Genomic DNA, 23,292 nt, shown 5'->3' with positions numbered 1-23,292 from the left:
ATTTACAATGAAGGACATAGTTCTCCAGTTTCCAGTAACCAGAGTACGTGTGTTCTCCATCTAGAACTTGGATTCTGCAAACTACGGCCAAATTCAGCTGGCTGCTTGTTTTGTTTATTGGAGTACAGCTATGCACAACTCACTAATGTATGGCCTGTGGTTGCTTTGTGCTACAATGGCAGGAAGGTAACTGTGACAGACAGCGTAACCTAAAATACTTATTCTCTGGCCATTTACAGGAAAAGTTTGCTGACACTTCATCCAGGGCAGTGATTCTAAACCCTGTCCATGTCTTGGAATCACCTGGATAACATTTGAAAAAATACTGATGCCTTCCCAACCATCCTAGAAATTCCAGTTTAATTGCTCTGGACTGAGACCTGGGCACTGGCAGTATTAAAAGCTTCCTAGGTGATTCTCCATGGCAGCCAAGACTGAAAACCACTGGCCCATGAAGAGACTTGTTATTTGTGTTTATTTTACTGCCTATACCACGATGATTATTCTAATGTGCAGGAGGGCTGAGAAGCACTCATCAAGGGCAATAGTTTCCAAATCTAGATGTGTATCAGTCACCTGGGAAGTTTTAAAAAAGGATTCTAAGACCCCACTCTAGACTTACTGGATCAGAATTTCTAGGGATTAAAAAAAATTCCTTGGGTGATTCTGTTGTTTAGGCATTTCATTAAAAGAGAACTGAACTTAGGATACCCTATTATCATCAGAGGATTTTTGGACATTGAATGAGTAATCAGAGGTTTATTTAGTGAGCATAGGAGTGGAGAAAAGGGATTTTTTAAAGAATTTAAATTCAGCTACAACACATAGTACATCATTAGTTTCAGATGTATAGTAAGTCATCCATTCCATGTAACAGCCAGTGCTCATCACCTCATGTGCCCTCCTTAATGCCAGTCACCCAGTTACCCCATCCCCCGACCCAACTCCCCTCCAACAACCTCCATTTTGTTTCTTCTGGTTAAGAGGCTCTCATGGTTTGTCTTCCTCTCTGATTTCTTTCTATTCAGTTTCCCCCCTCTTCCCCTTTGATTCTCTACACTATTTCTTATATTCCACGTAAGATAATGGTCTTTCTCTGACTTATTTCGCTCAGCATAATACCCTCCAGTTCCATCCTTTTTTGATGACTGAGTAATATTCCATTGTGTGAATATTACTGGAATGTAATGTGTGTGTGTGTGTGTGTGTGTGTGTGTTATACACACACACAACCCAATCTTCTGTATCTATTCATCTTTCAATGGATATCTCAACTCTTTCCATAGTTTGGTTATTGTGGACATTTCTAATATAAACATTGGAGTGCAGGTGCCCCTTCAGATCACTGCGTTTGTATCTTTGGAGTAAATACTTAGTAGTGCAGTTGCTGGGTCGTAGGGTAGCTGTATTTTTAACTTATTGAGGAATCTCTATACTGTTTTCCAGGGTAGCTGTACCAGCTTGCATTCCTACCAATAGTGTAAGAGGGTTCTCCTTTCTCCACATTCTTGCCAACGTTTGTTGTTTCCTGACTTGTTAATTTTAGCCATTCTCACTAGTATAAAGTGGTGTCTCATTGTGGTTTTGATTTGTATTTCCCTGATGCCAGGTGATGTGGAGCATTTTTTATGTGTCTGTTGGCCAGTTGTATGTTGTCTTTGGAGAAATGTCTGTACATGTCTTCTGCCCATTTCTTGACTGGATTATTCATTTTTTGGGTGTTGAGTTTGATAAGTGCTTTATAGATCTTGGATACTAGCCCTTTATCTGATATGTCATTTGCAAATATCTTCTCCTATTCTGTAGGTTGCCTTTGAGTTTTGATTACTGTTTCCTTTGCTGTGCAGAAGCTTTTTATCTTGAAGTCCTAATAGTTCATTTTTTCTTTGGTTTCCCTTGCCTTTGGAGACATGTCTCGCGAGAAGTTGCTGCGACTGAGGTCGAAGAGCTTGCTGCCTGTGTTCTCATCTGGGATTTTATTGGATTCCTGTCTCACATTTAGGTCTTTCATCCATTTTGAGTTTATCTTTGTGTATGGTGTAAGAAAATGGTCCAGTTTCATTCTTCTACATGTGGCTGTCCAATCTTCCTAACACCATTTGTTGAAGCAACTGTCTTTTTTCCATTGGGTAGTCTTTCCTACCTTGTCGAAGATTAGTTGACCATAGAGTCAAGGGTCCATTTCTGGGTTCTCTTTTCTGTTCCATTGATCTATGTCTGTTTTTGTGCCAGTACCATACTGTATTGATGATCACAGCTTTGTAATACAGCTTGAAGTCAGGCATTATAATGCCACCTGCTTTGGTTTTCTTTTTCAACATTCCTCTGTCTCCTTGGGGTCTTTTGTGGTTCCATACAAATTTTAGGATTATTTGTTCCAGCTCTGTGAAAAATGTTGATGGTATTTTGATAGGGATTGCATTGAATGTGTACATTACTCTGGGTAGCACAGACATTTTCACAATATTTGTTCTTCCAATCCATGAGCATGGAATACTTTTTCATCTCTTTGTGTCTTCTTCAATTTCTTTCACAAGTATTCTGTAGTTTTTGGAGTACAGATCCTTTACGTTTTAGTTGGGTAAATTACTAGGTATCTTACAGTTTTTGGTACAATTGTAAATGAGATCAACTCCTAAAGAGAAAGGGAATTTCTTGAAGCTGTGCAATGCAGGCTATAAATGATCCTATTGAATAGTCCAGCTTCATAGAAATATCCCCTCTGTAGTGATAAGAGTATTCATTACTATTCAATATGGTTATGTGTAACCCTTCTTGTACAGTGCTAGATAAAAAGGAACATGACTTTCCTCTTTGTTCTCTTTATATGGACTCCACGGAGACCTCATTTCATTATTCTTCCTTCAGATAATCAGATAATTAGGTCACATTATGGGAAATTAGGTGGCATCGTTTCTTTTTCATTTCTGTAGACTATACCCCCATTGGCTTTGTTTCTCTAGTCTCATTACTTTCACTAATCATATCTTAGGCTAGGTACTTTGGAGATGGCTAAACTACTTCATGCTCTATTTTTACCCTGGACAGTCTCAATCCAGAGCCCTGATATACTGCATCTCAAATAGTTCTTCCTCAAATATGAAACCATCTATTTATCTCTTAGCTGTATGAAACAATATCATCTGTGCTATCTTCAGTTTAGATGAATAGTGTAAAATCATGGAAGGTGGAGGTGAAAGGTACTTTAGACCATCATATCTAACCTTAAAAAAGGCAATATTGTAGGCAGTCTGGTTGGGTACGGTAGTACTAATGTATACAAAACACACTAATGTGTTTTGCTGGGCAGGTCGCTTCATACTCTTACCTTATACAATTATTATTATCAGATTTACAATCTGGGGATCCCTGGGTGGCGCAGCGGTTTGGCGCCTGCCTTTGGCCCAGGGCGTGATCCTGGAGACCCGGGATCGAATCCCACATCAGGCTCGCGGTGCATGGAGCCTGCTTCTCCCTCTGCCTGTGTCTCTGCCTCTCTCTCTCTCTCTGTGACTATCATAAATAAATAAAAATTAAAAAAAAAACATTATTTCTTAAAAAAAAAAAGATTTACAATCTGTAATGTGTATACCTTACCTATGAAGAATCAGTGCAAAGACCATCTCTGTGTAATGCTACTGCTTAGTGGTAATTGAATAACCATGGTGAGTGAGGTCTCTCTGATACTTGTCTGTAAAATGAGGAAAATAAATATCCACTTTGCCAGGATTATTAAGAGAGTATATGATAAATTGATATAGAGGAACACTTTGTAAACCATAAAGTACTTTTTTGGTGGAAAGAGCATTGAATAGGAAGAAAAATAAATAAATATAGAAATCACTCAGTTCTTACACAAGCTTCCAGCCCAGAAGACATTAGGTAGACTTAAAAGTAGTAGTCTTGGAAATAAAAATTTATAGTATTTTACATTGAGTGTTCTTGGCTAGTCCAGTGATCATTGATTACCCTACAGGAAAAAGTTGTAAGCAGTGTTGTCAAATGGAAAACTCTGCGTTTAAGAGATTACAAAGAATCATCTAGTTGTACTTAAAGACATTTGCGTTATTACATATGGTAACTTAGAAAATCGAAGATATTCAAAGACCGGTAAAAATACCATGAACCAATTTAAAAAGTGTATGAGCTAGCATATCTTTTAAAGCTGGCTGTGGCATGCTATCAGTGGTTACATTCATGACGCATGAAATATGTAGCTTTAAATTATTTTCACAAGTAAAAACAAATTTATATATTCAGTTCAACAAACATTTATTGAGGATAAAATGAATCAAAGACTGTCCCGTCCTCATTGTCAGGTAATATTAATAAAATAAATATTATGAGACAATGGAATCTGCTTGGATGGAAGTATACACAAAGTGCTGTGGGTGCCCTGCAGAAGTTGGGGGATTACAAGAGTAGGCAAGAAATGTCAAGAAGGCTATTCAGAGAAAGCAGTGTTTTGGCTGAGATTCTAAAGTTTCATGGTCCGAAGGGAGGAAGGGGAAATGGGACAATGTATAGAAAGATAGGAGGCATGAGAGAATGTGTTTTCAGGGACCAGGGTGGGTTTCAAGATAAGTTTAAGGCTGTAAGAAGTGGCTATCCCTTGATAAAAATAATGAATGAATATTGTACTGTCACTTCCTGACTGGCTGCTTACTCCGTTTTTGCGTTGCTTTGTAAACAATTTCTTAATGATATTTTTTTCCAATCACTCCTGTGTTACCTATATAAATATTATCATGCTTATCACTGATGAAACATGTTAGAAATAGTGAAAATATGCATCCTTTAAAGTGATTCCATTTCAAAGTTTTTGCATCTATTAAAAGCTTTCCCTGTCATACCACCTTGATGGGATCTCTAAAACAAACCATTTTCTAAGCAGAGGTACGACTGCACTTTAAATATTTGAAAGTTTTATCATTGTTTTCCTATCAGTGAATAATTCATCATAATTTTGAATAGTTATGCCTTCAAAATCTTCCAGAGGTCAGAAACCCATTTGCAGATGAAAAAACTGAGGTATAGTGTTCTCCTTGGTCCCAAAAGGAAACTGAGTATGTCAGGGAAATTATTGCTTTTGATTGTGTCAGGTTTCTCAATCTCTTTATACTGTGAAGTTTCAGTTTCATTCCTAAATCCCAAGGTGAGAAGTGTTTTGAGATTTGTTTTTCTATCTATGGAAATCTATCACATGATGTTCATAAAGTGCTCAAAGTGCAAAATACTTTAAGAAGCTAGAACCAGGAGCTAGTTCTCTCCTGTTCAGTTTAGAAGAAAGAAACTATGACATTGATTATTGATGAAATATTGATTATGGAACTCATTTACAGTCCTCAGAAGTCAAAGCATAGGATACATGTGTTTAGCTGTTTGTTGTTTTTTTTTTTTTTAAATCACAATTAATCATCTATCTGAAGTGTCTTCACTGGATTCCTCTTGTGTAAGAAGTGCATAGCTGCCTTCATTCCAGCTGGTGCACTTGACCACACTGCAAAAGCAAACAAGACATTTTAAAATTGCAAATAAGGCAACCCATAAATAAATAACCTGTCTTTCCCCTGGTACATGGCTTCTGATAAATTATGCAAATTATACATAGAAGGAACATAATAGCATTTTGAGTCCAACTGACTTATTCTGAAAATAATAAATCTACAGTTTTTTCCTCTTCCAGATACCTAAAATGTCCATCCATCCTACTGTTTATTCTGTAGTCCACAAAAAGTAGTATGACTGTGGATATGGCTGAAGTTCATGTTCAATATCTGTAACTGAAACTGGGACAAGAAGATATCTGGAATTAAAAAAGCATGTAATGGGAGGCACTTGGGGGGCTCAGTTGGTTAAGCAACCAACTCATCTCAGGGGTGTGAGATGGAGCCCCACACCTGGGGCTCAGAGCGGAGTCTGTTTAGGACTCTCTCTTCCTGTTCTGCCCCTCATCCCCCCCTCCCCCTCTCCAATAAATAAATAATCTTGGGGAGAAAAGCATATAATTTTATTTTAAAGATTTTATTTTTTCCAATCACCCCAGTGTTACCTATATATATCATGCCTGTCACTGATTAAACATGTTAGGAAAAGTGAAAATATACATCCTTTAAAGTGATTCCATTTTAAGGTTTTTGCATCTATTAAAAGCTTTTCCTGTCAATATGACCTTGATGGGCTCTATGAAACAAAGCATTATCCAAGCAGAGGAACAATTTTATTTATTTGACAGAGAGAGAGCATGAGCAGGGGGTGAGAAGGATAAAAGGACAAGAAGACTTCCCACTGAGCAGGGAGCATGAGATGGGGCTTGATGTGGCACCTTGGGACCTGGAGATCATGGCCCAAGCTAAAGTCAGACACTCAATGGGCTGAGCCATCCACATACCCTGCGTATAATTTTATTTTTTAGAAGTATTGAACAGGGGCACTTGGGTGGCTCAGTCATTGAGCATTTGCCTTAAGCTAAGGTCATGATCCCAAGCCTGTGTCTCTGCCTCTCTGTGCTGCTCATGAATAAATAAATAAAATCTCAAAAAAACCTGAATATAGGGTTAAAAATGTCTTAGAAGACCATCTACATTACATTAGCAGCATTTCTTTTAAAGATTTTATTTATTTATTCATAAGAGACACACAGAGAGAGAGAGAAGCAGAGACACAGGCAGAGGGAGAAGCAGGCTCCACGCAGGGAGTCCAATGTGGAACTCAATCCCAGGACTCCAGGTTTGTGCTCTGGGCCAAAGGCAGGTGCTAAATCACCACCCAGGGATCCCACATTAGCAGCATTTTTAAAAGGATAATTGTCCTAGCTAGCTAGCTGCATGTGTGTTCATAACAGGTATGTATAAATATATGAAGAATAAAATTAAAATTGCCCATTATCCTACTTCCCAATTCTAATTAATGTTATTTTTCATGATATGGATGCACCATCACTTATTTAGCCATTCTTCTAGTGACCATTTGGTCATTTAAAGATTTTTTTTGTCTTTATAAATTGCTTTCCAAAAATGATAGTGCCAAATAATACTATCAGCAATGTATACGACTGTCTCATCATGTACCCATTAGCGCAGCATGTATTTTTAATTTTGCCAGTTCAATAGTCTTTTTAAAAAAGATATCTAGTACAAATAACTTTTCATCAAAATTATAGAGGAACTGTCAATACTTGCATAGATCTAGGTATCAAAATTCCAAATTCCTCTTAGGAATTATCAATAGATGTTTTCATGTCTAAAAGTTATTGAGAAAAGTACATTCTGAGGCAAAACTTTGTTAACACAGAACCATAGGCCCAAAATGGCGTCAGGTAGGCCAAGTTGTCAAACCTGGACTGATGTAAGTTAACTGCAGTTCCAGCCTCCCTCAGAGACAGTCTTCACCAGTCAGGCAGGCGTTTTCTGATCAGCACCAGTGAGCCTACCAAATGGGTCCTCTCCATCCCCCAAAGGAAGATGGGGTCATCTACCTGATAAGACTCCCTGCCCTTCCCCTTAGGGGAAGGTGACTCTGCCTGAAATAATTATTTCTTCTCTTTTGCTAATAACTTCTTGACCCCACCCTCCATTCTGTGAAAACCTTTCACTCAGCACAGCTCCTCAGAGTTCCCCTCTACTTGTTAGATGGGATGCTGCCTGATTCATGAATCAATTAGTAGAAACAATTAGATCTTTAAAAGTTATTCAGTTAAGGGGGGGCCTGGGTGGTTCAGTCGGTTAGGCATCCAATTCTTGATTCCAGCTCAGGTCATGATCTCACAGTTATGAGATCAAGCCCCACATCCGGCTCCTCGCTGAGCTCAGTCAGCATGGAGCCTACTTGAGATTCTCTTTCTCTTTGCCTCTCCCTCTGCCCCTCCCCACCATTCACTCTCTCTCTAGAAAAAATTAATTAATTAAAAAAATTACTCAGTTGCATTTTGGTTTTTAACTACTTTAACAGTCTATGTAATTTTACTGGTAAGATTAGGGAATTCATTTAATCCCGCTATCCTTTGATAAAATGCTTAAAAATAATGACATACCATAGACTGACGGCTGGAATTAGTAATAGAACAGCAGACAGCAGAAAGGTGAAGCCTGGGTACCAAGCAACGGTGGCTGAATAAATTCCATTAAAAGTAGAAACTGCAGTGACTCCACCAAGTGTTTCCAAGAAAGCAATGCAAGCAAATAGGGTGCCTGTTTGGGGTCAGGGTATGGAGAGAGAAAATGAAATGGCTGTATAATAAAACAAAGGGAGAAAATCGTTCCTTATTATTAAAAGCAAACATAGGGCACTGCTTGGTGAATGAAAGCTATTCCCTCTAAATCCCTGAGAAGCCAGTAACCGATTTTGTAGGTGAAGAAACTCGGCCATTAATTCTTGACCTGATGTGAGGGAAGTTGAAAACACAATACTTTGTATGTCAGTAGGGCAAATGTAAGAGGCAACAGCAGCTGACACATTTGAAATCCAGTCTTCTCTCCTGCACAGACACACACATAGCCACAATTACTATTGTCCTTCAAGATTAAGAAAGAAAAGGCAAGCTTGAGGGTCACCTTTCATAGCTGGATTACGGTTTATGCGTCTACGTTCTAATTTTCCCCATGGTTTTGGTCTAGTAGACAGTGTTATATGTTCATTTTTATCTCTTTAAGCTTTTTACCCTAGTATACATACTCTCATATGTTGCTTCTAAGTCTTCACTGAATGACAGGTCACATGTTCATAAAACATAAACATATCTCTGAAAAATATTGTATTTTCACATGTGTCTTCTTTTAACTAAAATGAAAGCTCTGTTCATGCCAGGTGTACATCTACTTTGTTTACTGCTGTGTTCCAGAGCCTATCTGCCCTGGCACATGGTAGATAGGTTTAATCTATACTTGTCAAACGAATAATTCAAGAGCCTAGTTATCAATCAGCAAGTAGCATAAAGACCTACTGCCTCCATGTTTTATGATAATTCTTGAAGTCAGTTTAATTGGGAAGTAGTACTCCTCCCTCCCTCCCTAAGCTACTATCTTCTTTTACTTCTGATCTCTTGCTACAGCTAGGCACAGTGCCGTGGAAGATAGACTGGATTGTTCTAGTTCTATTATGCAATGGCTTAAATCCATTCTTGATGGAAAGTTGGTCAGGCAGTATGTCTGTCTGGCATAAACAACCATACTGCTACAAAATAGGGTTCTCCTGTTGTTTAACTTCCCCTAGCAGTTCAACTTGTTTAATAGTTACCAGAGAAAACTGGACTAAATAATAAGTACAGTTTAGTTTCTTTTCTATACCTTTTTTCAATTCAATAGACCTCAAAAGTCAAGTCTGTCCTTATGATGTTCCAATTTGTAATCATAAGGAGTGTGCAGGTAGTGACAAGGTAAGAGGCAGTCCAGGGTGGCTTTAGCTGTGAGTTTCACAGCTGTACAAAGCACAGAAATTCCAAAATAATTACCCGAATTTATTTTCTCTCCTTTCACTGAGAGTCTAGTGGAAACCAATGCAGTATTTCCCGTTCTCTCATTACTTTAAAGTGCGTAACATTTTCATAAAAAGATTCCATTTTTAAAAAGTAATGAAGGATGGGAATATATTCAGTATGGAAATTCTGACATCACCAAAAGGATTCCGTAGTTTGCAGTTAAAAACAAAGTAATTATACTATCCTAGAACAATAGAAAAACAATTCACGATGTTACAATTCAGAATATGAAATGCCAAAAGGTAAACAAAACATTTTGAAATGTCACTATATTTAACAGTATGAAATGACTTTAAAAAAGCCTTTATAAATAAACTAAACCAAATATAAACAGAAGCAAATTATATACTCTGAGAAGTCTATATTAGTTCCAAGTTAAAGCAGGTATAGATTTTTTTTTTTTTTGCTGAACAGCTTTATTGAGATAAAATTTGTAGACCTTAAAAGCCACCTCCTTTAAATTGCACAGTTCACAGAGCTGTACAGTCATCACCTCAGAACTGTACCCATTCCCAGTCACCCACTACCTCCCCAGCCCTGGACAGTGCTTCTTTGATTTCTGTCTCTATGGGTTTGCCTTTTCTGAACATTTCTTCTAGATGGAACCATATTCATATATAGCCTTTTGTGTCTGGTTTTTTTCATTTAGCATTATGTTTTTAAGGATCCCCCTCTGTGTAGCAGGTACCATCAGGACTTTATTTTTATTGCTAAATAACATTCCATTGGGCAGATACACCAAAATGTGTCTATCCGTTCATTAGTTCATGGACATTTCCATTTGTTTATACTTTTTGACTATTATAAATAATGCTGCTGTGAACATTTGTGTATGAGATCTTTGTGTGGGCATATGTTTTCATTTCTATTTTAATTTCAATTCCATTCTATTGCTACAAATGGAATTGCTGAGTCATAAGATAACTCTAACTTTCTGAGGAGCTACCAAACTGATTTTGCAAAATAGGTGGATCATTTTATGTTCTCACTTGCAGTGTAGGGGGGTTCCAGTTTCTCCACATCTTTTTCATTTTAGCCATCCTTAGTGGGTCCCATTATGGTTTTGATTCGTATTTCCCTGATGGCTAATGACATTGAACATTTCTTCATGTGCTTATTATTGGCCATCCATATACCTTTTTGGAGAGATGTCTCTTCAGATCCTTGGGTTGTCCTTTTGTTGTTGAGCTTTTTTTTTTTTTTTTTTAATTCCAGTGCAGTTAACATACATATATTAGTTTCAGGTGTACACTATAGTAATTCAACACTTCCATATATTACTCAGTGCTCATCATGGTAAGTGTATTCTTGATGCCTTTCACTTACTTCATCCATCTCCCTGCTCACCTCCCAAGTTCCTTATTAAGCATATTATTTACAAATATATTCTGATATTCTTTCGGTTGTCTTTTCACTCTCTTGATGGTGTCCTTTGAAGCACAGAAGTTTTTAATTTGCATAAGATCTAATTTATCTATTTCTTCTTTTATGTTGTGCCTTTGGTGTCATATCTAAAAACCATTGCATAACCCAAGGAAGCAGGTAGGTTTTTACATACTATAGTTATACATTTTTATATTCCTAAGTCATTTTCCAGTTAATCATCATTTCATAATCTATAAACAGCTGTGTGAATATATAACTGCATCTAACGAGTGGAAGAGAACCAAGAAATATGTTTTTAAATGTATTGATTTATGCAGTCTTCCCCAATGTTAACTAAGCTGCCATAAATAAAATAGCATAATTATGAATGATCCATCAACATATGAATATGTTAATATGAATATTGAATTAATATGAATGTTGGCACCGGGCTGAGACATGAAACAAAAGAAAGCTCCAAAGTCTAACAATATTTATATGATACAGAGAGGAAGGAGGACAATCCCATATGCCGGATATCTAACTGGTAACGAGTTCTAACCAGAAATTTAATTGTTTTGTCCTTCTGTGTTGCTCATTCTTTGCCTTCCCCTTCACTGTTTAATCTCCTGTGTTTGGCTCTGTGCTCGGGAGGCTGACCCTTCAGATCATATGACTTGGATTTCCTTGCTAACCTGACTTTCTATTGTGCTTGGTCAATGGGATGAAGGTGGAAAGAAAGGTTGTGGTGTTTCATCTCTACTCCCTCCTTATTTGGGTCATCTTCTCCGGGTGCCTTTGCCACTGCCCACTCTGCCACATTGCTGCCCTTCATTAAAGTTTCTATTGAGCCAGCTGAGTGGGATCCTGTTTTTGCTAGGACTCTAATTTAAGCCCAGCTCTAACATTTGTGGGGGCCAGTGTAAGAATACAATTAAAGGCCTATATATTATATTGTAAGTATTTAAATGTTACAGTTCTATGAACAAACTGTTCATAAAGATACATTCTCTCTCCCTGCTCTGAAAAAATATACCTTATATATCTTCATGATGTTTGGAAGGTCAGACAGAAACTTAGAATTTTCAGACTTTTTGGAGTTCTATGTAGGCACATGACAGCACTGGCAGAGCTAACTAGCTCTTGGCCCTCAGTTCCCAGCTGCAGGACATAGCCCACGCAAGTTCTGTTCTACCTCTTCCTCCATCCAGTTCAGAAAGAATCATTTACACATGGCTGTAGACACCCCACTCTGCAATGCCAAGGTTGGGCCACGTCTCCCATAAAGAGTCATGGCTTGGCTACTCCTTTGGTCTAGAGGGGAGCACACTTGGGTCACAGTACACTCTCAGGCCAAAGGGTCTAAGGAACAGGACCGACCAGGCACTCATGGACATGAACCCAGGGCTGTTTGGCTAGGAATTATGGGGATCCAGGTACCCAGAGTGTAGTCTAGAAGAGGCAGGTGTGGTGGGCTCCCAGTGGGCATCTGCCTAACTCTGAGCATTCCTCTCCTCTTGGGGCTGGCCCTGGCTAGAGCAAGCCTTTGAAAGCAAGAGACCGTGGGCAGGGGCACCTCTATCTGAAGTAGGTCTCTTTCTAACACAGAACTTACCAATTAAATCAAAAGGAGTTCTGAGCAGAAAAAAGTTTGTAGAATATTCTGAAGAATGAAACATTGGTCATACATAGATTTGAGTTGGTATAGATTGTAGATTCATTATTTTCCTTAAGCAAATGAAACTCACCTTGTTCAGTGGAACGAACCGCTTTTGATATCATGGAGCGTAGAACAGAGAGTGGCACAATAGTGAAAAGGAAAGGCAGCCTGACTGTAAGAGAAATGGTGAGAAATCAGAAAACCAGTGGTCAATTTTAGATGTGAAATATGTTCTCTCTAAATATATTCATTTTCTATAAGTGCCCTAACTCATTGCATCAAAGGACTGAATTAATTGTAGACTTCTGTTTAAGGAATGAAGATGCACTGCAGACAGTTCAGTTCTAGGTTTGCTTACTCTTGAATTGCAGTGCTAAGAACAAGAGTTCAGGGAGGTGTTAGGGTCAGATCTGTATAATCTGCCAATTGGGACTCATCTGCTTTTTCCCAGATTATTATAGTAACCTCTCATTTAGCAAAGTTGGGACTTAGGTTTTTCATTTGTTTTTTATGTTTACTTTTTTAGATTTAGCATTTTAGTGTCAGCATTCTTTTATTATACTGATACACTTATTGATAAATTGGTTCTTTATCTTTCTGCTTGTCCATCTTTGGAATAATTTCATGAACACCGATTGCCTCTCCTCTTAAATTATGACCCCTAATAGGCACTAGCATTTCCAATTATATGATAAAATAATAGTATATTAATTTTGCAGAGGACTTTAAAGTTTTCAAGGTGCTTTCACGTATATCAACTTACTTGGCCCTGGCAACTCTAGGGGAAACTAACATTAACCCAGCGTGAGGCATTGTGCTAAGTGCTTTAGAGTGATCATTATAACCTGGTGAATTAGGTGCTACTGTGCCCATTTTACAGATGAGTAAATGAGGACCCAGAGTAGTTAAGTAACTTTCCCAAGATCATCTGGCACTATAGATGGACATTAAGCCCAATTCTCTTTGGTCACCCTACTTCCCTGCAAGGTAGCAACAGGCTGACAGTACCTTAAAAAAATGAAATTGGACCTTTCTCAAGGTCCCACTTTACAGATCCCTTAGCTTTTTCAAATGCAGCATCTCACTCAAGCCCTACAGAAACTACTTATGGGGTAGGTAGTTAAGGAAGCAGTCTGTTAGGCAAAAATTGATTTATCAAAAACCAATTCGTGAAATGACCAATTTGCAAAATCTTGTCTTAAAGAATTTTTTTCTTGAATATATTCAATAAATATGAATTTTAGAAATCTTTTGAGTCTACTTTATATAATGCTGTTTAAAATGTTTATGCAAAGTAGTCTTCTTAGCAGCATTTTTTAGGGGGGCAGAGGGAAAAGAGGACACAGGCTCCATCTCACAACCCTGAGATCATGACCTGAGCCAAAATAAAGAGTTGGACACTCATCTGACTGAGCCACCCAAGCGCTCCAACCTTCTTAGCATTTTAAGAAATATTCAAGTTGGTGAAAGCTCTACTGAAGAACTGACTCACAAGAAGAATGTTCCTGAAATCAAATCTTTTGGCAAGTATGCAAATTTGGAAACTGTGATTATTCTGTGAATTACTGTTTTAAAGCAACTTGGCTTTCAGTTTCTGGCAAACTAGCTTTTAACAAAGTGCCTTAATTGAACTCGAATGCATTAAATAGAGAATATTATATTAAAAGTTTCTCAACCAACAGACTAAATTCATTTGCTTATAAACATCAAATACATGGTTAGTTCTAAGGCTACATTTGTAATTTACCTAAAAACATCATCGGTGTTGTTCTGGCAAAAGCAGTCATAACCATCCCTGCCATGGTGGTAACGATTCCAATGAAGGCCATGTGAATGTCTTCCATACAGTAAGAAAAAAGCCATATTCCTAGGAAACTACTAAAAAAAGTGACGCTACCCAGAGCTGATCCATAACCTATAAAAACTTCATTCCAGCAGAGTGGTGAATCCAATTCATAAAGGATAAAAATGGGGGAAACACCAATTATCACAAAAAAGTAAGCGATCATTGTAAAAAGTAACAAACAGAGAAAATACCGTTGCCTACCAGAAGCATTTTTAAAAAGCATGTAAGTTCGGTAAAATAGGTTTTTAAAGCCTTCACTGCAGGATATGGAAACATTCTGAGATGAAGTTTCTTTCAATGAATCACCAAGAAAAAATGAAATATAAATCAAGTTAATAGCATGAGCCATAGCAATAATAAAAAATGACCACATGAAACCTAATCCTCTGATAAAATAGCCAGAAGACAGTCCCGTGAGTCCAGTGACAAGTCCAAGTATGAAGTCGATTATAGCTATTCGAATTGTTCTTTGTTTCTGTTCTGTACATTGATCAACTATGTAGGCAAAACAAGCTCCTAAGAAAGTGGTGGAATTGCCACAAAGTGCACCAATGAAGGTAGATGCAATCAAAAGCTGGAATGGAAAAGCAAAATAGGAAAGCAAACAGAGCCAAACACTGGTTGCAAGAGAACCAACAGAAGACAAAATCAAAGGGAATTTTCGTCCTCGATGATCACTATGAGACAGAAGTATGAAAGTAGACACTAGACCAGGAATTAAACCACTTATGTCCATCTGCAGATTGAAAAGAGATACTTTCTTCTGAACTTCCTGCAAATAAACAAAAAGAAGATAATGTGTTTACAGAGATATAGGCAACATGCACAGAAATATCACAGAGCATACTTTTCTTTACATTTCTAGTAGGTCACCAATAAGGAATCTCTGGTGCATGGATTTGATACAGCCTGAATCTTCCGCCGGTTCACAAAGCAAACATCAAGAGGCGATATAGTAATGAAAGCTCATGCATGATATGCAAGCACTGTGGTGGGGACTTGAACACACCACTGTGTATTGGTGTGTGTCTGTTTTATATAGAAGATCCACAGACTCCAAGATATCTGGGACTGGTCATGTAATAATTTTGCTTTCTTCTCTCAACAGCTTAGCACTGAGCTCATGACCACTGTTGTAAAGCAAGAGTAATATCTTTTCCTGTGATAGATCTTTCTGTCTACTTAAAGGGGAATGAGTATCACATGTAAATGACATATTTGATAGTCCCCCAAGGATCAAAACCAGCAGGTACACACACAAACTGGAAGATGTTACAATCCTTATGCTAGTTATTTGATGGGAAGGATTTTGGGTGATTTAAAAGCATTTTCTATTTGCTACTTCTCTCTGTATTTTCCAAATTTTATATAAAGAGTGTAATTTTTATAATAAGGATTGCCAAACTAATTTTTAAAAATAGATTTATTCATGTGATATTTAGAAAGCATCCTAAAACAAGTGATGAACCACAAAAATATCAACTACTGAAATTGATGAATTTTTTAGAGTGAGCCTATGTTTATTTTTATATATTCAAATAATGCAAGCACTTTCATCAGAAAATGTTCTAGTCACTCAGACTCAAAACTCAAGCCATCTTTGTTTCTGGACTTTCCCTTCACCCATGCCCACCAACACCCAGTGCTTCTCATGTCTTTTAGCTCTTTTCTGTCCCAGAGCTGCCACTGGAAGGATAAGGCTCATAGTTTTCACCTGGGCTGGCCTGGCATCTACTTAGCTCTGTCCTCAATGCCGTCTGTGATGCCAGCCTCCTCGCTTTGCAATCATAGACACTAATGGTGGCAGTGTCTTACAAAACACACTAGTGGCATGTCTTTCACCTGCTCAGCCCATTGCTTGTTAGAGAAAGTTCACACTCCTCATCTGTTACATAAGGACACCAAGATGCGATCCAACCCAACTCTTTAGCATTAGCTCAACTCACTCCCCTAATACTCTATGTTACATTCACAGCCCACAGTCAAGCCCAACTTGGATTTCCCTGAAATGCCCAAACAGATGTAATCTCTCCTTCTGCTGAACCTTCTCATATGGCAAGTATCATTCCCCAGGTGTGCTCTTTGGTATAATGATTAAGAGCTCTGGAGTTAGGTCAATCTAGATTCAGATGTAGTCAGTTCTTTACACAGCAATTAGAGTGATTTTTTTTTTTTTTAAAGATTTTATTTATTTGAAAGAGAGAGAGGAACACAATTGGGGGTGGGGCGGTTCAGAGGGAGAAGGACAAGCAGACTCCCCGCTAAGCAGGGAGCCCCATGTGGGACTCAATCCTAGGACCCTGGGATCATGACCTAAGCTGAAGGCAGACACTTAACTCACTGAGCCACACAGGCGCTCCTAGAGTGATCTTAAAAGCATTTGGCTCATGTCATGTTACCCCGCTGCTCAAAATCCCCCTGTGGTTTTCCTTATAGGGAAATAAATCCAAATTCCTTGCCATAGTGTGGGTGGCCAGACACCATGACTTCTCGGATTTCATCTCCACTTCCTTGTTCCCCTCAGCCGCATGCCATTCCTCAAACACTCCATGCTCATTCGCTTTTGTATTTGCTGTTCCCTCTGCCTGACAGTCACAGAGCTCACTTCCTCAATTCAGATGTCACCTCCTCAGAAGCCTTCTGTGACTAATCACACAATCACTAATCACACAATCCAAAGCAACCCCACTAATCCTCACCCAGTGCTCTATGACTGTAGCTGAGTATACTTTCTTTAGAGACTTGTCACTCCTCGACAGGATGAGTTACTTTAATTGAGCTGCTTATTGTGTGCCCTCTCCACTACAACCTAACCTTCAGGAAAGCTGGAACCCTGTTTTCTTCCCTACAGTGTCACCAGTTCCAACAACAGTGCTTCACAGGGCATGTCATAGATAGTGGTTACATGAATGAATAAGAAAGTAAAATAGGCCCTGTAACTGGCTAGCTGTGTGTGACCCTGACCAAATTATGTATCCCTGTGGTTTCATCTGACAGGAGGTGGGTAACAAGAGTCCCTGTCTTGCAAGCTTTTGTAAGAGTTACATTTAAAGTCCCTATGTCCATTTAAGGTATATGGCACAGATCCTATTATGTATTAGCGCTTCATCAACTTTGGCTGTTTTCATTTTTACTAGGTTAGGCTTCTTGAGCACATCTTTGTATCTCTACAGATAAAAAAGCCATCAAGTAAATACTTATTCAGTCTGGGATTCCTCCTCCCAATCCCCCCTCCCCTCCACATCCTGTCTTTTATCTAGTGTCATTCCTAATTCAACCTTTTACACAGACTCCTCTCCTCATATGTAACCTATACCTTTAACTCTGGAAAATTACAATTATATACTAGATAAGGGTTGATGGGAGAAATCAGAGTAAAGTGTGCTATTTCCTACACAAGATTGACAGAATAACAGTATACTGAGACAGGAATAAATTAAGGAAAGGAATATCAATTTTTAAAAAGTCACAATTTCATAGGCTAAAATGTATAATTACAATTGGTAGAAATATTCCCTTATTAAAAGGTTTATAAATAAATTATTGAACAACAACAACTTCATGATCTGGTTAATGCCAACTTGTTTCCCCAAATAGCAGTGATGTGGGAAACAAAAGCAGAAGAAAAATTATTAAATTAAAACTTATTAAATTTCCTTACTATCTACAGCCTATTGACAAGTCCTTGCAAAAGGCAGAGTGACATTCCCTTAGGGACTCAGCTGCCTCGATGTTAATACTTTGCTAAGGTCAAAAAGCAATCTTAACTTAGCCCAACCCCCAGCTTTAACGTATAAAAATGCTTTGGAAATTTCTTTTATCTCTAAACCGCCAAGATACATGTTGGCAATCTTCCCCCAAGCATATGGTCCACTATTACACATTTGAGGAGCCTCATGACTAAGGTTTTATTAGACGGTAATAAATGACCTTTTCCCAACAATAGCTGAAACTTTGCTTCCAAAATCCCTTAGAGACTTTCACTATCCCTAACCCCCTCCCAACTTGAAAGTATATAATGGGCCACTCCACATGACCCCAGGGAAGCTCTTCTGCCCATGGGTCCTGTCCTTGGTGCTTTAATAAAACCACCTTTTTGCACCAAAGACAGGTCGAGAATTCTTTCTGGGCCTTCAGCTTCAAACCCTAACATCTTTTCTTACATCAGCAGGGTCCTATCTTGAAAGTACCTGAAGAGAACAGACCACAGGGGCCAGTGTAATACTTCAAAACAAGTCCTTTAACCTGGGAAGGGGGATGGGGTGGGAAAGAGAGGGTGGCAAGGGGTTTAAAAAGCCCTTCCTCTGCAGAAGCCAACAGACATGCCTAGAATTCCCTACCTCTTCTCCCTCACCCAAGAATTTCCTGCCCACAGGCTTGCCATTTTGTTAAGACATCCTTTAGAGACTAATTTTGCTGGAGAGAAGTATGTAAGTATATCTTAAGAGTCACAAGACTCAGAAAACTCAAAAGGTTTGAAAATCAGGTTAGATGGATATTTATTTATATGGACATATGTATTAACCCCAATGGGTTGAAAAATAAGACTTTCAAAATGTCAAGTATAAGTGAAATAGCTCAGTTAATTCTTATACCTGACCCTGAAATTCATATTATGATCTTGCATTGCAATGCAGCTGTCCATGTATTTGTTTTATAAAAGGATAAATAATATAGTATAATAGCAAGAAGTTTAATACACTATTTTGTTATGCACTCTTATATAAATAATTGGTCTTTTGGGGGAGTGGCAAAGAAAAATCTGAACTGAAAAAAAATTATTTATTTTATTAGGGACTGACCCTGTGCTCTGACATTTATTTTTAGGGTTATAAAAACAGTTCTCAAACTCCTAAATTTTTAGTGAGCAAGTAGTCAGCACCCACCAACAGCTGGGAATTGAGAAGGAAGCTCATAAAACAGGGAATATTTATTTGTCCTTGGATTGAAAGGTAAGAGAATGTTCTTTCCTCTTTCTCTTTCTCTCTCTTTCTTTTTTCTTTCTTTCTTTCTTACATTTTATTTATTTGAGAGAGCAAGAGCATGAGCACAGGTTAGGGGCAGAGGCAGAGGGAGAGGGAGAAGCAGGCTCCCCTCTGAGCATGGAGCCCAGCGCAGGGCTGGATCCCAAGATTTTGAGATCACAATGTGAGCCAAAGGCAGACACTTAAGTGACTGAGCATGGCACCCCAGGTAAGAGAGAATTTTTATACTGAGCGGGAACACTGTCCAGAAAAGCGGACAGATGGAAGTACTGAAGGTGATGCTGGTGCGTCCAGGGAAGCAAAAGTGTTCCTCTTTCCTAAGGAGCAAAAGGTGAGTGGCCCACCTGACCTGTCCCAGTTGTGGGTGGTGACAGTGGTGCTTTCTAGCTTCCCAGTCCGAGAAAAAGCACCTGTAGCTCTAGAACACCACCTTTAAGGGAAGGGATTGAATATTAATGTAATTAATCTTGAATATTAATCTAATAAAAAACAATTAATGAAACAATAATCAACTTAGACATTTGGCAAAAATCTTCAAAATGAGACCACTGCTCTGGGCAGTGAAGGGCTCTCAGCAACTACATAAGACCAGAGGGGGCCAATACTCATCACCTGCACAGTCACAGAGGCTACCACAGTGACTGAACCCCAGCCTATCTCCTCTCAGGGAGGTCAAGGGCAGCCAACTTTTCCAGACATTCCATTGTCTCCCCCTCTGTCCCTCCCATTGCTCCCAGGTGTCTGGTGAGGGAAAGCAGAGAATCCAATATAGAAACTAATGAGCCTATTGAACCTTGTCACTCACTGGGAATGACATTATATATCATAGGAAACATTCTTGTAGTCAGGAGACACAACCACGAGGTGAATCCCTTGGCCCTTCTATTTTTATGACCTCACCTTAGGCCAGAACCTGGATGCCTGCATAGCTTGCCAGTAATTATGAGTTCCAAGGAAATTTCTCCCATGGAAATGAGGAACAGCAGAAACTGTGCCAAACAGCCAGGCCTCAGCCCAGCAAGGTTATACCTGACACCTCAGGAAACACCTCCGGAAATGCTAGAGCTTTCCTTCTGGGCCCTTTGCCATTTCTTCCAGGCCTCAGACTCATCTCCCCAGTGATACCTGAATTCTCTTCCACTGAGGAGAAAATTTTAGAACCAGCTGGCAGGTGATTCGAATTCCCTTAAACTCTTCTTGTCCTTTGACTATGGTGGCAGTGCCACTCTTTTGCCATCACTAAATATCCTCTAGGGGAATAGTTCAAAGTTTATAAGTGTGGTCTGTTTTTAAGGCTTTTTTTTGGGGGGGGGGATTGCAAATCTGAATGCATCTCCTTTGCATCTGGACATTGGCAGATTTTGATACAAACTGAGGGAGCAGGGGAATGGCGATGTATCACCAGTTTTAAACAAAAAATTGGGGGAGGAGGCCGGAGAGGCAGAAGGAAAGGCCCTGTAATATCTGGCTAAACATTCTCAGTGTCCTCAGCGCCAAAATAGATCTCCTCCTCAGATAATCTCACATAGCTCCTCAACATTTGGGAGTCAAAGCTGACCTGATAACAGCAAATGAGGAACGCCAAATGCTGCCCCCTAGCAGCCCATGATGGACACTGGCCCCAGGGCCCATAGTGTTCAGTAATGGGCTCCTTACTGAAGGAGGGTGGGGTGTCCATGAAAACTGGGTCATGTATGTGAAGCAGAAGGGGGGTTGGGAGGAAGCAAGCAAGGGAAGGGCAGAAACACCCTGTTTCACCCCCATTGAGGCCACCCAGTACTCATTCCAGCTAGCCTCGGTCCAACCTTCAGGTTTTTGGGGGGAAGCAGGAAGGGGACAGCCATTGGGGAGATGAGACTAGGCTGAAACTTTCTGAGAAAAGAGAACAACCAGTGTCACAGAAAAAGAAGGGGGTTTTACTTAGAAGAAGCAGATTAAAGGCGTCAGGAAACTTCAAACAAGAGAACTGAATAAAGGCTCTTGTCTTGGGATTTAAGAGTTTTCAGGTGACCCTTGAGAGACCAAAGTACAATGAGTGCAATGCCCTGTTTCATTGAAAACCTCATGACACATTCTCCTTCTATTACCTTTTAGGGATATGTTAATTTCTTACCTCCTGGAATGCAAAAATCGGACTGCTTTTGTTTTTTCCACACTCAGAAATATTGCTATCAGATACAAAACTGTAGTTGCTGGTTTCTTCCCATATTCTCCTGTACACATACTGTGTGGTCAGTGGAGAAGTCAAAGTCATAGCAAATGCACTAAGGCAAATGGCAGGTTCTACAAAGAAGATCTTCATACTGCCTGGGTAGGTAGCTGACTTCTATTAAAAAGGACGAGGGGGAATCCCTGGGTGCCTCGGCGGTTTAGCGCCGCCTTCGGCCCAGGGCGCAATCCTGGAGTCCCGGGGTCGAGTCCCGCGACGGGCTCCCGGCGTGGAGCCTGCCTCTCCTTCTGCCTGTGTCTATCGTGAATAAATAAATAAAATTAAAAAAAAAAAGAACGAGGAAGTGAGAGGGCTTCCGTGGAGAAAACAGGCACACTGGGGAGGAGAAGGCAGCAAGCACTTCCCAAGAGATTGTTTTTTTACTTTGGGTTGGGGTATGCAGTAAGCCGGAGACTGTCCTACTTTCTATTTTTAAGAAACAGAAAGGGCTCAAGCCGCCTTAAAATAGTTCTAATAAGTTGTCGCCCATTTTCGTCGGGAATAATCGCACTAGAGTCCCCACACTGTGCCGCCAGCCGCTTTTCAGAAGGGAAACCGAGAGGCTCCCCGCGGGGACGCGGCGGTTACGCAACTGTTTGTCACGGTTATTTTGCTGCTTGTTAACGGGACAGGAAGGAGGACTTTCACAAGCGGCTCCCAGTCGGAGGGATTTGTTTCTTCTCGTTTAGACTCACCCCGCGGTTACAGTCCTCCTGCCGGGCTAGGCGCGGGTCCGAGCATTTTCGGGGCCCCGAGTCCCTGGGGGCGCCTGCGCTCCCGGGCACCTGCCCGGCGAGTGTCCCCGAGGCCGGGCGGCCGCGGCGGTCGGGCCGGGAGGGAATTTCCGTTGAATCCGACCGATGCACCTGTCGGGGAACCTCAAGGTCTCCTCCCACAGCAAACCCCTGAAAGCTCACTCCTGCGTCCGAGTGACGACGGCGACGTCCCCGCGCAGCCCTCGCTCGGCGCCCGGTGGCCCTGCGGACGCGGCCCGGGGAGCTGCGGCGGGCCCGGCGCGGGCCGCGGTCTGTCCGCCGGGCGGGGGGCGCGTCCGTGGGTCCTCGGCGCTCGCGGCCCCCGTCGCCGGGGGGCGGGGCCGCTGGGGGCGGGGGGGGGGGGCCGCGGCGCTGTCGCCCGCCCGCGCGGCTCTCCTGCCATTGGGCCCCGTGGCTGGCGCCCGCGCGGGGATTGGTCCGCTCGGCGCCACTCTCGTGAGCCCGCCCCCGAGGCCCGGGCACCCCGCGGCGCCCCGGCTGCGGGTGCTCGGCGGCCGGCTCCTGGCTCTGCAGCAGGGAAGCGTGTCCGAGTCTTGCGTCCCCGTTCACGGAAGCACACCGAGATCACTGGCAGAAGTAACGTGCGTGGGACGCAGCTCCCCGTAGCATCCGGGTCGCAGGGCAAGTGCCCTAAGAAACGCAGACTTGGGGGAACAGGGTAGGGACCTCCCCAGGAGGGTGCGGGAAAGAGGGTGCCCCTGACGGAAGGTCTGAAATGCGGTCCCTGGCTCTTCCTGGCGGTGTGACCTGGGGCAAATGATTTCGTCTCTCTGAACCTCCATTTCTTTGTCAAGTGGACCTAACAGTCACACACCAAATTTCATTAGAAACCCTCAACATGTGCATATACAGAATAGCCCTGGAGCAAAGGAGACCCTGTACATGCCTAGCAACAAGCCCATCAGGAACACACCTGAAGTGGGGTTTATTCATTCTGGTAAGGAGGAGGGATGCATAAATGGGGAACAATGGGGTA

General features: G+C 40.7%; 1 protein-coding gene across 1 annotated transcript; it reads right to left on the bottom strand.

Moving 5' to 3' along the window:
• Window positions 1–4,255: 4,255 nt before the first annotated feature.
• On the bottom strand, window positions 4,256–22,570 carry SLC46A3 (solute carrier family 46 member 3). The gene is made up of 6 exons (XM_077868257.1): window positions 22,236–22,570; window positions 21,445–21,798; window positions 14,248–15,118; window positions 12,589–12,672; window positions 8,033–8,189; window positions 4,256–5,500 (listed from the first exon to the last, which is right to left on the bottom strand). Exons 2-6 carry the CDS (start codon window positions 21,631–21,633, stop codon window positions 5,416–5,418), a joined length of 1,386 nt encoding a protein of 461 aa, XP_077724383.1. The 5' UTR covers window positions 21,634–21,798; window positions 22,236–22,570; the 3' UTR covers window positions 4,256–5,415.
• Between the last annotated feature and the right edge of the window lie 722 nt (window positions 22,571–23,292).

This window comes from Canis aureus, chromosome 24 (genome assembly GCF_053574225.1).
Source record: "Canis aureus isolate CA01 chromosome 24, VMU_Caureus_v.1.0, whole genome shotgun sequence".
Taxonomy (NCBI): domain Eukaryota; kingdom Metazoa; phylum Chordata; class Mammalia; order Carnivora; family Canidae; genus Canis; species Canis aureus.
The sequence above is the reverse complement of the archived record's forward strand: the minus strand, read 5'-3'. Positions and strand labels throughout refer to the sequence as shown.

Excerpts from the sequence above, each read along its gene's own strand:
- SLC46A3 (XM_077868257.1), bottom strand. The coding sequence starts at position 21,633 with ATGAAGATCTTCTTTGTAGAACCTGCCATTTGCCTTAGTGCATTTGCT. Across the intron at positions 15,119-21,444 it reads CGATTTTTGCATTCCAGGAG|GAAGTTCAGAAGAAAGTATC; the intron begins GTAAGAAATTAA and ends GTTTATTTGCAG. Across the intron at positions 5,501-8,032 it reads ATTCCAGCCGTCAGTCTATG|TGTGGTCAAGTGCACCAGCT; the intron begins GTATGTCATTAT and ends TTGCTTTTGCAG.